At 41.2% G+C, this 16,333-nt stretch overlaps 1 protein-coding gene across 2 annotated transcripts in view; it reads left to right on the forward strand.

Annotated features, from left to right (window-relative positions):
- The window catches only part of FBXO22 (F-box protein 22), a 32,068-nt gene that overhangs the window by 11,629 nt on the left and 4,106 nt on the right, over positions 1–16,333 (forward strand). For both annotated transcript variants that reach the window (XM_032623007.1, XM_032623008.1), the window contains exons 4-6: positions 561–656; positions 4,687–4,851; positions 12,676–12,841. In XM_032623007.1, the coding sequence (XP_032478898.1) occupies positions 561–656; positions 4,687–4,851; positions 12,676–12,841 (427 nt within the window). The remainder of the gene's footprint in view (positions 1–560; positions 657–4,686; positions 4,852–12,675; positions 12,842–16,333) is intronic.

Here is a 16,333-nt window from a genome sequence, read left to right on the forward strand (position 1 = left end):
CTTTAATCCTCCAGGCACTTGTTTTTACTATTAAAACAGGATGTCTTTGGGTATTCAAGCCTTTTATTGTATTGGATGACCATTTACCAAGGTTATCTGTAGATACTGTGCATTCTTGGCTTGCTAAACGAAGAAGTAGACTATATCCCATGTTGGGCACACTGACGCCCAGAGTTAGACTTGGATAGTGGATTATCATTGTCTGATTTGAATCCAGGTGACAGTGTGGTAGAAAAGTCATTATGCTTTAATATCAGCTGAACAGAAAGGTATAAGAGTAAATCTGAAAATCAGCTGCTGCTGCTGATGTCATTGAGGCAGAAGCAGTATGTGAACGAGTAGAAGAAGGCAAACTGGCAATGTTTAAGGTCAGATTTAGAATTTAACATATAAAACAAGGGCTCAAAACAGAAAAACTTTTTTGTTTTTAATCAAAGCTTTTAGACTTCCTTGTAAAGTGTTCTGGTGTAAAATAATTTAATATTTGCTTTTTTTCCCCCTTCCTCATCAAATTTGACCTTAAATGGATGACAATGAATAATTTTCCCATGTTATTACAGCCAGGAAAAGAACTTCTATGGAAGCAGCATTTGCCCTTGAGAAGCTATTTCCAAAACAATGCCAAGTCCTTGGGATTGTGACCCCAGGGATTGTAGGTGAGAGAATACCAACTTGATTTCCATGCTTTGCATTAATGTGGGGTCCTATAGATTGGTGGGTTATTTGTAGCTTAACAGCATGTTTATATTTTTGGCCATCCAAAGTACAATAAAGTTGGTCATATATACCATCGTATTATATTTCACTTATATTAATTTTCCTTAGGTTATTGTGGTTAATATTTCAAATCTCAGGGCTGTCCATGTAAACCAAATCTAATTCATATCTTTCCAGGAGCCATTCATAAGAGGACAGAGATCTCATTCTTCCTTTCTACAAACTGGAAAGTATTAGCAAGCATTCTTACTTTTGTCAGTTCAGCCAGAACTGTTTCTGGTGGATGGGGTGAGGCAGGGCTGGGATCAGGAGCTGCAGTAGGCCTTACTAGGAAACTTCTCTTTCTCTGCTTGGCTGCCACTGTTTGAAGTTTATAGCAGGAACTTTCCTTTTCCAAGTTTGCTACTGGTGAATTTTTGCTGGTTTTAATTATTTTGACTTCTGTTCTGTATCTAATGGGGGGAGCGAGATCCTGTTAAAGCTGTCATGGTGCAGTGGTCCGCATCCCTAGATTGGGATCCCAGCTGTACCACTTTAGTATCGGTATGACTTTGGGCGAGTTAGCTGACCTCATGGGGCTTCAGTTTCCCCATCTATTACATGGGGGTGATTGATAGTACCTTCTTCAGAGGGTTTGAGGATTAAATGAGCTAGCACATGTACAGCATTTAGAATAAAGATATGCAATAAGCGGTAACTAAATGTTAGCTATTATTATTTCCTGTTGCACTCTGTAAATGGCATTTTTAATCTTCACTGAGAGACTTTTGATTGGAATTTAGGAGTCTTGTACAATGAACTACAAAGGATTTCAAGTGTTTACAGATGAATAAGGGTAAATGTATGGTTGATGGGGGACTGTTTCATCCCTCCTGCTATCAGCTCCCACCCCTATACTATTATATCAGCCCCATCACCACAAATTTTGTTTCTCATTGGATTAAAAAAAATGACGGCAGTGACTGATTTTCTTTTAACTTTCAAATTTTCCTTAAATGAGTGATCTAGTTTTTACCATTATTAGTTATTAACAAATGCTTCTATAGAAACATAGCTTTCATTTCTTACATCATTTGGTTAGACCTCCCCACCCTACACTCTGTGGCATCCTCAAAGCATGACTAAGGTTCTCCTCTTTAAAATTTCAGCTGGGGGTTAGGGACAGGAGAGGGCGGGCCAACCTGGGCAACACTCTTGCCTCCATGACCCCATAGTGAGGGGTGGGCAGTCTACCTGAAGCCTTCCTCTCGTGTTTGCCATGTTTCAGAGCAGTTGGTCATCTTTCTAAGTTCTCTTAACAATCTTCATGTCGGGAGTGAGTATCATTCCAACTCCCTTTAGTCGGGACCTGTCCTCTTGTGTTTTCTTGGACCTACTCCTTACCCTTATTGATTCTTGTTCCCACAGCTGAGCACTTTCTTTGTTCCACATATTGTCACAGAAAAACTTCCAAGACACTTAATTGGATTCCTTTTTCTTAGGCCACAGTTAGTGATTATTTCTAAAATAGCCATTGGCTACTAACCCATCTTCCTTCTTTAGGTTGGAAAAATTTCAAGTTTGAGAATTTGTTCATTTTTATATATACAGAGATCATTTTCTTTCTTAATTGAGGTCAACTTTACTTACAGTGAAATGCACAATCCTGAGTGTACAGTTTAATGAGTTTTTTTTTTGTTTTTTTTTTTGTTTTGCGGTACACGGGCCTCTCACTGCTGTGGCCTCTCCCGTTGTGGAGCACAGGCTCTGGACGCGCAGGCTCAGCGGCCGTGGCTCACGGGCCCAGCTGCTCCGTAGCATGTGGGATCTTCCCGGACTGGGGCACGAACCCGCATCCCCTGCGTTGGCAGGCTGACTCTCAAACCACTGCGCCACCAGGGAAGCCCCAGTTTAATGAGTTTTGACAAATTCATATCCTGGTGAAACTGACATGCTAGTCAATATTTAGTATGTTTCCATCACCCCAGGAAGTTCCCTCATGCCCTCTTCCTGGCATCCCCTACTTCCATAGGAAACCCCAGTTCCAGTTTCAGTGACCATAGGTTAGTTTGGCCTGTTGTTGAATGTAATATAAATGGAATCATGTTATATACTCTCTTTATCTTGGCCCTTTCACTCAACATAAATATTTTTAACAACATAATATTTTTGAGACTCATGTTCTTTTGCATATGAGTAATTCATTAAAAAAAATTCTAGAGTAGTATTCTGTGACTTAACTTGAATTAATTTTTGTGTATGGTATAAGGTAGGTTCAGGGTTAATTTTTTTTCATATGTTTATCTAGGTATTCCAATGCCATTTGTTGAAGACTTCTCTTCCTCATTAAATTGTCTCAGCACCTTTGTCAAAAATAATTGGCTGTATGTTTGTGGGTCTGTTTCTGGATTTGATTCTGTTCCATTGATTTATTTGTGTATCCTTAAGCCAGAGTCATATTACTGTAGGTCTTGATGTCCTTTTTAAAGATTGATTTCCATAGATCTTGATGTCCTTCTTTTTAAAAATTGCTCTGGCTATCTAGGTCCTTTGCATTTCCACATATATTTTAGAAGCATCCTGTCAATTTCTATAACAAAGCCTATTGGCTTTTAATTCGGATTGTCTTGAGGCCTGCTACGGACAAAAAAAATTGCTTTTATGTTTTGATATTTTTTTGTAGAAGAGGGCCTCATAATAAACTCTGAAATTTTATTTTCATGTTTTTAAATTCAGAATATGTTATGTGGGGTTTGATTAGATTCTGAAATTTTCTCTTTGAAAACTTTTTTTTCCATTTTGTTCTATCTTTGGTTTCTAAAAGGCTTATTAACACTTTTTTTTAAGAGTTTCTTTTTTATACTAGTAAGAGCCATTTACTGTTTTTTAAAAAAAGTAAAGGAAAATTAGAAAAGCAAAAAAGAAAAAAATTAAGCTACTTTAAGCTTTAAGTAGAGTTAACCACTCTGTTAATTTTATGATGCATAACCTTCCAGACTTTCGGTATGTAGTACAGAGTATAGATACAGATAGGTATGTAGTATAGATATATGTATATATGTGTGTATATGTATGTGCGTGCATAAAATATGTATTTATATACTTATATAAAATACAGTTTTCAGTGAACTTGTAATCTGCAGTATTTGTATCGGTCTGCCAGGGCAGCCATAACAAAATACTATAGACTGGATGGCTTAAACAACAGAAATTTATTTTCTCACATTTCTGGAGTCTGGAAGTCCAAGGCGTTGGCATTTTTCCTTTCTTCGGAGGCTTCATTCTTTGGCTTACATATAGCCACCTGCCTTCTCACTGGGTCCTCACATAGCTTTTTCTCTTCTCTCTGTATGCCTTCATCTCTGATGTTTCTTCCTCTTCTTGAAAGGACACCAATCTTACTGGATTAGGGCCTGACCCGTGTGACCTCATTTAACCTTAATTGCCTCTTTATTTAAAGGCCTTATCTCCAAATACAGTTATATATATATGTGTGTGTGTATTTCAATTCTACATACACACAATATATATAGTGTATATAATTGTCAAATATTCTATGGTAAATTTTACAAGTAGAATTGCTGTGAAGATGTAGTTACTACCCTCCCCCAACTTTTTATTTAGAAAAGCTTCAAACCTATAGAAAAGGGGAAAGAATAATAGAATAGTACAATAAACACCCATATATCCTTCATCTAGATTCACTGTTGTAAAAAATTTTTGCAACATTTGCTTTTTCTGTCTTTGTTTATGAAAACATTTCTTTCTGAACAATTTGAAAGTAAATTTTAGGCATCATGACCTTATACCTCTAAAAATTTCAAAGCTGAGAAACTCTTACTCAGATAGTGGCCTGTTACCTTATTGATTATGTTAGTGACCTAAACTGAAGTTACCTAGATGTGGCTGGGTAACTTTTTTTAATTTACACCAGATGAAACTTCTGTTTTTATTGAATCTGTTCACAAAACTGTTTAACTTTTTTCCTAGTGACGCCAATGGGATCAAGTAGCAATCCACCTCAGGAAATAGAAATTGGAGAATCTGGTTTTGCTCTATTATTTCCTCAAATTGAAGGAATAAAAATAAAACCCTTTCATTTTATTATGGATCCAAAGAAATTAACACTAGAAAGGCATCAACTCACTGAAGTAGGTAAGTTGTTATTATTTACCATTAATTGCCCGTATTGTTGATTGATTTTGTTTGTTACTTTGAGAGAGTCTGAATTAAGTACACGTTACTGCAGATGTGGATAATTCAAATTAGTGATTAACAGAGGCTAGTGCAATATTTTTTTTGGTAGAATGGATTTACTTTTTAAATTATTTTACTTACATTAAAGCCTGAGAGAACCAGAGATGAATTTTCCATAAATACTCTGTTGATAATAAACTTACTTGTATTTAATTCTGAATTTTGAAGGATTTCTTCCTCTTTGAACATTTTCTATTTTTTTAAAAATTATTTGGCCGTGTTGGGTCTTCGTTGCTGCGCGTGGGCTTTCTCTAGTTGTGGCAAGCAGGGGCTACACTTCATTGCGGTGCACAGGCTTCTCATTGCGGTGGCCTCTCTCATTGCGGAGCACCGGCTTCAGGCGCGTGGGTTTCAGTAGTTGTGGCTAGCAGACTCCAGAGCGCAGGCTCAGCAGTTGTGGCTCACGGGCCTAGTTGCTCTGCAGCATGTGGGATCTTGCCGGACCAGGGCTCGAACCCGTGTCTCCTGAATTGGCAGGCGGATTCCCAACCACCACGCCACCAGGGAAGCCCTTGAACATTTTCTTATCATTTTGCCCTATTTTGTTTTTTGAAGCTGAAAAGTTTAAGGTTTTATTTCTCTTTTATGCTAGTAATAAGCATTTGTTTTTTCAAAAATTAAAAGAAACAGGTTAGTTCAATATTGACTAATTAGAAAGACGGGAATAAGTGTAATGAACTTGATACGTTTTAGAAATAGTGTAAGTTAAGGCAGAGTATATCAAACAACGGTTTAGTAGGATATGTCAGGCAGGAAGCTTGGCTGGAGTAGACAGGTCATGCATGAGGTAATTTTTTTTTTTTTTTTGCGGTACGCGGGCCTCTCACTGTTGTGGCCTCTCCCGTTGCGGAGCACGGGTTCCGGACGCGCAGGCTCAGCAGCCATGGCTCACGGGCCCAGCCGCTCCGCGGCATGTGGGATCTTCCTGGACCAGGGCACGAACCTGTGTCCCCTGCATCGGCAGGCGGGCTCTCAACCACTGTGCCACCAGGGAAGCCCCATGAGGTGATTTTGAAGAGGTAAAGAGTTAGCTCAGTTTCTAAGCTCTGATAAGAAAGCTTAATTTAATATAGTAAGCAACAAACTAATTATTCAAGCAAAGCAGTGTTAAGGCCTTGCATCTACCTCTGCAGATGAACTGATTGGGGTTAACTTGTTAGAGAAGCTTGTTTGGCCTTTGACTCAGTGCTTTTGCTGAAGGTCATATTGCCAAGCCTCCTCTGTACTGTCTTTTTGGATCCAGAAGTAAGTGTGGTGCCTCCTGGGCATGCTCCCCTCTGCCCTATAGCAAGCTGGGGAATCCATGATTGAGGTCCTCATGGTATGCTTGAAGCTAGAAGCCTAGTTTTGTCCATTTACAAGAAAGACCCAAAATCTTGAGTGGAAGGAACCATCTATTTTATGATAAAATAGTTATTAGATTTGTTTTAGACCTTGTTTGCATTATAGTGCTAAGTAAGTATAGGAATCAGAAAACTGAAATGAAAAAGAGCCCCACGTTTTTCTGCTGTGTGAAGCGTTTTTATTGGTGTCCTTTCCCTAAGCTGTTTGCTGTCAAAAAGTTTGGCTTATTCCAAGGCATCATTTTCATCCTGTTCGTGGCCTTCTGGAAATTGAGGCTTTGCCTAGATTGAGATGATAATCTCTATTCTTTCCCATACTATTTTCTTCACTTCTGAAATTGGACCATTGTCTTTTATGTGGACGAGAAGATGGAGGCCTCTGAGGTGGGCAAGGAGTGTGGTTGGAGCCTGTGGGACGTGCCTTCTCCACAGAGTTCCAGTCTGCACTCCTGAACCAGACACCCAGAGCAACTCTTTTATCTATGTTCCATGACAGTGGAAGGCACCCCGTTCCTGGTAGTGTCCCTCAGGCTCGGCACACTTTCTCTGTAAAGGCCAGATAGTGAATATTACAGGTTTTGCCAGTGATACAGCCTCAGTTGTATCTATTCAACTCTGCCGTTGGGAGTGCAGAAGCAGCTATAGACCGTAGGTAAAAAATCAGCTTTGTTCCAATAAAACTTTATACAAAAGCAGGGGTGCCGGATTTGGCCCCTGGGCTGTGGTCTGTCTTCCCCTGCGTTGTAGACTTGGCCACTCTGACTAGAAGGTGGTGTGTGAGCAAACAAAGCAGCTCGGCCTCCTGTGAAATAGGCAGTGCCTCTGTGCGCAGGGACCTCGTGTGTGATATTATAGTTTTTCCAGACCCTGTGTATAGGGAGTGTCGTAATCGGACCCACTGTCACGGTATGTATAAATTTATATATATACATACACATGCACACTTTCTTTTCTATTCTTTTTGAAGAACTTACCAAAATGGTGCATTTCTTAAACAAGGCATAGGTTGTTTTAAAGTCTGTATGGTATCCTGTGTTAAAAATAGTCTCTGGAATGAAAAAAAAAAAAAAAAAAAAATATATATATGTGTGTGTATGTGTATGTGTATGTGGGCTAGCACTTAATTCTTAAGGAGTGAAGGCAAAAATACCTCTGTTCCCTAAGTGCCATAAAAGCCAATGTCCATGCATTCAAAAATTGTTCACGTGCCTGTCATATGCCAGTCCCTGTATGTGCGGGGCTCTGGAGATGCTTGTTGGAGATACACTGTCCTGCTTCTTGGAGCTTCCAGTCTAGCAGGCCAGGCCGACTTTGAATACAGTACCACAGATGTGTAAGTGTTACCAAGTAGAAGAGGTGCTAGGAAGCGTAATCATGGACTTAATCCACTCTGGGGTGTTGGGAAAGTGACATTTGGGCAGAGCGCTGGGTAGAAGTGAACTAGAGTGGGGAGAGGTCCCTCAGATGTGGAGTCAGGAAGAGTATCGTAGGAGTATTGTACCTTCTTTCCAGCTTACTGACAAAAATAGATGAAAGGACAGGACATAGAAAGGGCCTGGCAAGTCACCTTCAGGATTTAGGTGCTGTGGATTCACCGGCTCATAGGAAATGTAAGGAGTTCCAGCGTATCTGGAGAGTGGTGGGTGTGAGGAGGGGTGTGGTGTGAGGTGGAGCTGGGATGCAGGGTGGGGCCGCTCAGCACTGAGGATCTTGACGTGCCCAAGGGCAGCGGAAGCCGGGATTCTAAACTAAGGAGTGGCACAACTGATGGGTGTTTGGAAAATGCCCCTCTGGCTGTGGTGTGATGGCTTTGGAGGAACACAAGAGAGGAGGCAAGGAGAACGGGGGGCTGTTGTGGCTATTGCAGTGGTGTTGTAGAGACATGGGCGGATTCAAGATGAAGTTCCCACGTGAGTCCACAGGGTGAGGTGATGGGTTAAAACGTTGTGGGGTGAGAATGAGGACCATGGCAGTGTTGTCACCGAGGTTTCTGCCAGGGCAGGTGCGCAGTACCTTCTCCTTGAGGTAAGGAATAGACGGGGGTGCAGGTTGGAGGAGTCAGATGATCAGTTCTGGGTTGGACACATTGAATTTGAGATGGGGACATTGATTAGACAGTTGAATATGTGGGTCTGGAGCTCAGGAGAATGGTCTCGACCACAGATACAAATTTAGGAATATCAGGTAATTAATGGTTGTTGTTCAGGTCCTTTCTGCTTACTTCATTTTGGTCTTCTGATGACTACTCTGCCAGCAACTGAGAGGTGTAAAAACTAAATTTTAATTATTTGTTAAGTCAGAGTCCAAAAAAAATTTGAGGGATTAAGTTTTTAAATTATCTGGAGATTTCATAGAGAATCTTGAGGGGGCCACAGTCAGTGATCAGGTGCAAAGCAGAGAAAAATGGTGCTAAAAGTTAAGTGACGGAACTTGTCCTGCTTTAGAAGCTGCCTAGCCCTTGAAAAAGCTGGGCAGCTTCTAAAGCAGGAAGGTGACTTAGAAGGAGGGTGGTGTCAGTGTTTTGTTAGGCTTTCCTACCCTTTGTGGTGGATTTCATTCAGCTCCAGGAGCAAAGAGCTAGGAGAGAGCAGAGAACTAGCAGAGAGCTGTAAGGGGCCTGGTGGGGGCCAGCTCCCAGGTTATGGTGCTGGCAGGATACAGCCCCTGATCCCCCGGGCCGTAGGCTCATGTTCATGGAGCTGACTGGTGTGGTGCTTCTCTTTTTTTTAATCCCCTACCATGTACGTAAAGTGACACGGCTTCTCATTGAACGATATCAGAGAGATTTTTGGATAAGGTGCATCTCAAAAAAGCATGACGACTACGTGATAGCCAGAGCAGCACAGGTGACCCCTAGCTGGTTTGGAGGATAGGATGCATGGCTTCTTTATTTTCCCTCTAAATATGATGTTTACTTCAGATTCATTTGATTCAAGGGGAAATAGCATCTTGAGTGTCATTTCGTTACTTGATAACTTGTGTAACTCGTGGTCGAGGCCCTCAGTTTAGCCAGAACATGTTTTGATAGCTCTCCTCTATTGAACCCTTACCGGGGGCCAGGCACTGAGCAGGGTTGGATGCTTCTTTATGACATTATCGTATTTAATCATCACAACCACTCTTGAGACTTGCTCCTGCCCCAGTTTTAGAGGAGGAAGCTGCACTTGGAGAAGTCTAGTGGATTGCTCAGTCAGATGGCTACAAGGGGTTGAGCCTGAGTTCTGATCCAGGTCTGACTCCAAAAGTCATGTCCTAGCATGCTGACTTCATATTTATACATGTTTAGTGTAAAAAAGATGGATATAAAGATACGGGGAAGGAGGTGATGCTAAAACTAAGGTTGTGAGGAAGAGAGAACACAGCTTCTATCTATGAATTGTTCATGGTATTAACCTCTCATTTCAAGTAGACATTATCTTTCACGTAGGTTTTCTACATGCATTTAGATTACATCACTTTCAAACAGGCCATAAAACAGCTGTCTTCAGAGAGGCTTCCCTAAAGAGTAGAAATCTGAACATGCAGACCTAAAGCCTTTTCAAGCAGTCCTAGCCAATCTTTGGAATAGTTCTTCATAGCTGGCTTTCCTGAATCTGATGCTGCTCTGGGTGTCTAGATTTGATTTTTTTCCTTTTATTTAACCTTCCAGCTTGAGCATAGCTATAATGAATTTATATTCTGCCTTATTTGAAAATGAATTTAAGGCAGCATACAAAGATACATAGACTATCAGTGGAGGAATTCTGAGTTGAGGGACATGTGTAGGAGGAATATAGTGCAGCCAGGATGGAGGGTAGTACATGAGATACAGACCATCATCATTTGCTAGATGTGGGCCACAGGTTTGGCTGAGCTAGGGCAGAAGAAGCATTAACTCTTCCCAGTTTTCTGAGAACTGAGATAAATTCTAGTGGATCCATATGCCCTTATAATAAATAGCTTGTTTTTGAAGCTGTTTCTTACCCCATGTCGTTCTATGAACACCAATGGCATCACCCCAACTATGTCTCCTTAAAATAAAAGCAGTTGTAGGATCCAAACCAATGAGGTCTGGTTACTGAGCTCTCTGCGAAATCTAAAAATGTTTAGAGCTGCCAAAGGAATGGATGGCCCACGTGCTCTTCAGCCACTCAGTCTGCTGTGACTTAGATCTCATGCTGGATTTCAGGGAACTGGAACTTGCACCTTTTATAGTTGGGCTGGTTGAGTACGTCATCTGCCCAACAAACATCGGAGCTGAGAATACGGCTAGCGTGCTTTCCTGAAGTTGAAAGTCCTCAGATGCTGATAGCAGAGGGCCCTCCTGTTTCCCCAGAGGCAGGACTGAAGGCAGTGCCAGGATTTCCGTCAGAATGAGCTGGGTAGTCGTCTTTTCAGGCTCGTGTATCTTAGGCCTCAATTTTTAGTGGCAAGGAGTTTGAATTGTACCTTCCTTCTGGTACGTGATACAGACCTGTCTGCTCTGTCAGGCAGCCAGCCTGGCCTAAGGCAGATTTGTTCTCTAAGTTGGGTGGGGGGAAGTGAGTCTGGTTTCTAGATTTGTGTGTGTGTGGTCCCGCTGTAGAACAAGACCACTGGAGGAGGATGTTGAAAGCACTCAGTGTGCGTTGGATGAATAAGGGCGGTGCCTATAGAACATTCAGATGAAAATTTTAGTAGGCAATTGTAAAAGAGGGCCTAGAGCTTAGAAATCAGGAAAGGGAGAGACTTAGAAGTTCTTAGGTTTCTAAAACTTAAAACTGAGAGTCGGGAGATATGGGTCTAGAGTCTGCCAAGATGCCATCTTGGGCCAGTCACTTTTCTAGGATTAGCAGCCCTTCTTTGTAAAACAATCGTAAACTGTTGATCCCACGGGCCTCTTTTTACTCTGAAAATTCATTCTAAAAAAAAAAAAAACATTCTCTGAAAATTTGCTGGGCTGGTCTGTGTGGAGAAAAAGACCTTTTAGTAATGGTTTGGGGTATGTGGTATCTTGAAAGTACTGGTTTGTACTAATATCCTTCTTACTCTCCAAATCAGTGATGTACTGTATAGAGAATTAGAAATGGACCAGAGGCAGTCTCCCTAGATAAATCATTATTTGGTGTTAGGAATTGGTCATTCACCTCCACTCCACCCCGTTTCCTTATTAAGTGAGCCTTATTTCTGGCAACCTTTATTTACCCTTACATCTGTGAAGATGGAAGTCATGTGGCTGAGTCAGTGGAAACTCAAATGTGAGTCAGGTGTTTGATTTTTTTTCTTTTTTGTGTCCCAGAGCCACCTCTTTGGCAAATTTCAAGTTGATAGTGTATAAACAAGGTGCAAGAGGCACATGTGAAAGCCTGGGAGCTTGTAGGGGAGAGCATGAGTACTGCCTGCCTCCTGATAGACTATGCTGCCCTCTAGTGGTGGCTGCTTTTCATCCATATGCTGCAGAATTGAGTATTTCCCTGCTTTGGAATGAGTTTCCAATGGTTAAACCACCTTCACTCCCACTCCCTTTCCTGGAATATATGGATAAAGCCTGTATTTTAATGGTGTATTAGTTTCCCGAGGCTGCTGTAACAAATTAGCACAAACTTTAGTGGCTTAAAACATTTATTCTACCACAGTACAGAAGGCCAGAAGTTTGGAATCAGGGTGTTGATGCGGCTGCATTCCCTCTGGATGCTCTAGGGGTGAATCTCTTGTCTCTTCCACCTTCTGATGCCATCGACATTCTTTATGGCTGTATCATTCTAGTTTCTGCTTCTGTGGTCACATTGCCTCTTCTGTCTGTCTCTATTTCTCTTATAAGGATACTTGTATAGCATTTAGGGCCTATGGGTAATCCAGATGATCTCATCTCAAGATTTAATTACATCTGCAAAGACCCTTTTTCTTTTCCAAGTTAGGTCACATTCTTCTTTCCAGGGATTTGGTGTGGATATGTCTTTGGGAGACCACATTCAACCCACTACAGGTGGTTAGTGCTGTTTCTGTCCATTTTCTCTGGATGTTTAAATTCCCACTGCGTCTAACTCTGTCCTTTGTAAACCAGTGTTCCCTTCCATTCCAGGTGGTGGCTGTGTGGAATGGCTTGCACCAAGGCCCACCAAGGGTGCTGCTCAGTTACATAGCTGCTTCCTTATTTGTGTTGAGTGTTGATTGTATTATTTTCAAATAGCCATTTAGTTTTCTTAATGATGAAAAATTAATTATAGCAAAGATTTTGAGTAATGTTAAAGTTTGCAAAAAAAAATGGAGGACTTGACAGCTTAAACAGTAAATTGCACTTAACTAGGCTTACAGGACATTAGCAGTAACATTTCATTTTGCAAAACAATAAAATGAAGAAGTCCTTTTTAAGGATTTCTTTTAAGGCTATCTTTAATTGTTTCTCTTCATTTCTTTGCAGGTCTTTTAGATAACCCTGAGCTTCGTGTGGTCCTTGTATTTGGCTATAATTGCTGTAAAGTGGGAGCCAGTAATTATCTGCAGCACGTAGTGAGCACTTTCAGTGACATGAATGTCATCTTGGCTGGAGGCCAGGTGGACAACCTGGCATCGCTGACCTCTGAAAAGTATGTCTGATGTGCTTCTGATTTCTTCTGCACATCATGGGAAATGTTCTCATGGGAAATGTTTGGGTTTTTAAAAAACATGCTTAAAGAATTGCCAATAGTTAATTCCGTTTTGCAATAGACATAGGTTGAGGGGCTCATACAGTGTAATTCTGCTTATCTTTGAAGAATGAAATTTATATATGTTATCCTTTAAGAACTTAGCTGGACTTATACTCTCCTCAAAATTGACTTTCAGCATTGTCTACTGAGCTCCCTTGGCAGCTCTGTACTCTGTAACTGCAATACAGTAAGTCCCCTACATAATGAACCTTCAAGTTGCAAAACTTTTGTGCGTTTGCATGTCCAGTCATGTGAATTAGTTCACGTGACTGGCATACATTGTCACATGCGTGCATCTTCTACAGGTGGTTATGCTTTTGTGTACTGTACAGTACTGTATAGAGTACAGTAGTACAGTATCTTTAATTAAAGCCCAGGATGTCCGGAAGCAAGCATAAAAGCAGTGGTGATGTAGCTGATACTGCTAAGAAACGCCAAGCGAAAAGAACTGAGAGAGTGGAGCGAGGCAAAAAGATGGTAGACGTCGCTCATTATCATCACATGAATCGTTCAACCATTGGCACGATTCTAAAGAACAAGGACAAGAACATGTGAAGTCTGCTGTGCCGGTGATGTTGACAATATTATTGAAGAAGTGTGGAAAAGTGATAGAGGAGATGGAGAAGCTTCTCAGTGTGTGGATGCAGCATCAGCCTCAGTGTCGAGTCCCGCTCAGCTTAATGCTGATTCAGGAGAGAGCTGAGAGCCTTTATGAAGACTCGAAGAAGAAACATGGCAAAGAATCAGAGGGCACATCTTTTAATGCCAGCCACGGCTGGCTTCATTGGTTCAAGACTAGAGTCAACCTTCATGATGTAAAAGTAAGTGGTGAGGTAGCGAGTGCAGATATGGTAGCTGCCCGGGAATTTCCTGAAATGCTTCGAGAAATTACTGATGAAGGCACGTATTTACCTGAGCAGGTTTTTAATGTGGATGAGACTGTACTGGAAGAGGATGCCAGACTGAAGTTACATCAGTAAGGAGGAAAAGTTGATGCCAGGCTCTAAACAGCAAAGCATAGGCTAACTCTTGTTTGGTGGCAGTGTTTCCAGCGATATGAAGCTGAAGCCTCTCTTAGTTTATCACTCAGAGAACCCAAGAGCCCTTAAAAACATAGCCAGGGGCTCTCTTCCTGTTGTGTGCAAGAGTAACCCCAAAGCCTGGGTTACATAGGCCATTTTCCAGGACTGGTTTGTCCACCACTTTATCCTGAAGGTAGAGAAATACTGCTTGGAGAAGGACATCCCGTTCAGCATTCCTTTGCTGCTTGACAGTGCTCTGGGCCACCCCCCCATTCACAGACGGCTTTCATCCCACGTCAGAGTAGTGCATCTGCCACTGAATACAATGTCTCTCATCCAACCTATGGACCAGGGAGTTATAATGACTTTCAAGAAATATTATTTATGTCACACTTTTCGTCAGGCAGTAAAGGCAAGTGACAAATCAGGAACAACCTTGTGACAGTTTTGGGAGAACTATAACATATACAAGGCCATAAGAAACATTGACTGCTTGGCGTGAGGTTACGGCCGTCACCATGAATGGGGTTTGGAAGAACCTTTATTCATGACTTTTGTGGATTTGAGAAGGTGGATGAGGAATCCAAAGAGGTCTTCAGCAACTTAGTGACTCTCAGCGAGAAGCTGGAGCTAGGTCTGCAAGAGGACGACTTCATTGAACTCCTTGCTGTGCAACATGAGGAGCTTACTAATGAAGACCTGATGGAATTGGGGGCCCAGAGAAAGGGCCCAGAGAAACAAGAGGAAGAAGAAATAACTGAAGAACCGAAGAGATTCACGACACAGGAAATGGCCAAGGGGATTTTCTTTGTTTGAGGAGGCACTGTTAACTTTTTGAGGCATAGGACCCGGACGTAAAATGGTACACAAAGGTTGTAGCAGCTGTTCAGAATGCCATCCAGTGCTACCGTGTCATCTGTGACGAGAAAAAAAGAGCTACTACCCAGATATCACTTTTTCAAGACGGTAGATAGAATTGAATCCAGAAAGCAACCAGAACCTGTGGCATCAGCGTCAGGCGTGAGTGAAATTGCAGCTTGCCCTCCATCTCCTATTGCTGACGATCCTTCAGCTCTACCGTCTCCCACCTCCTCTCCCTCCTCCAGTCAGTAACTCTTCTTGCCTGTTCACTGGATGCCAGCCCCTGTATGCCAGCTGTTGTACTGTACCACTGTACTTTTCAAGGTACTGTGCTGTAAGATTAAAAATGTTCTCGTTTGTGTTTATGTATTATTTGTGTGAAAAGTATTATAAACCTATTACAGTACAGTACTATAGAGCCGATTGTGTTAGGTGGGTACCCAGGCTAACTTTTTTGGACTTAACTAACAAATTGGACTTAAGAACATGCTCTCGGAACGGAACTTGTTCGTACGTAGGGGACTTCGTATGGTTCATATGTATGTCACTTCCTCTGGTTCTGTTTTCCTCCTCTAAAGGAAATGCGTGGTTCAGCAGTACATCTTTATGGTAAAACTTCTCAGAGCCTCTAATACTGTGCTCAGTACTTTGGATCTTTTAGAGGGAGGGGGAATATTATTACCTGTGGCCCTTTTTAAATCTGTTTGGCCACAAAACCTTTTGTCCATGGAGCATCTTGCAGGCTGACTGGTATTACTTGGCACACATTTTTGGAAATACTGTACTAGATCTTTTTATTTTAACATCTTTATTGGAGTATAATTGATTTAGAATGTTGTGTTAGTTTCTGCTGTAGAGCAAAGTGAATCAGTTATACATATACATATATCTACTCTTTTTTAGATTCTTTTCCCATATAGGTCATTACAGAGTATTGAGTAGAGTTCCCTGTGCTATACAGTAGGTCCTTATTATCTATATTATATATAGTAGCATGTATATGTCAGTTCCAATTTCCCAATTTATTCCCCCCCCTTCCCCCTTGGTAACAGTAAGTTTGTTTTCTACATCTGTGGCTCTATTTCTGTTTTGTACATAAGTTCATTTGTACCATTTTTTTAGATTCCACATATAGCAATATTACTTGGCACACGTTATTGGAAATACTGTACTAGATCTTTTGAAAGGCTTTTTCAAGCTCAAAAATGATGCATCTTTCATTTTATTATTAGGGCTTTGGTTTTCAAAGATAAAAAATATTTGCTCTTCTATCTTGAACCATTACTACTTTTCCATTTCTAATGAAAGTATGTAGTATTTTGAGTTTGAGCTAATTAAGTGGACATAAATATCAGCTGTTTCCAAAAGCAAGAAAATGAGACCCCCCCACCCCCATTTTCCAGATGTTTCCTGCAAGCACTATTATTTGTTTCTCTCTATATTTGTGTTTAGTATTTGGATCCTAGAGTGGTGACATGGAGACACACTGTTAGAGATCAGTATCATT

Source organism: Phocoena sinus, chromosome 2 (genome assembly GCF_008692025.1).
Source record: "Phocoena sinus isolate mPhoSin1 chromosome 2, mPhoSin1.pri, whole genome shotgun sequence".
NCBI lineage: Eukaryota > Metazoa > Chordata > Mammalia > Artiodactyla > Phocoenidae > Phocoena > Phocoena sinus.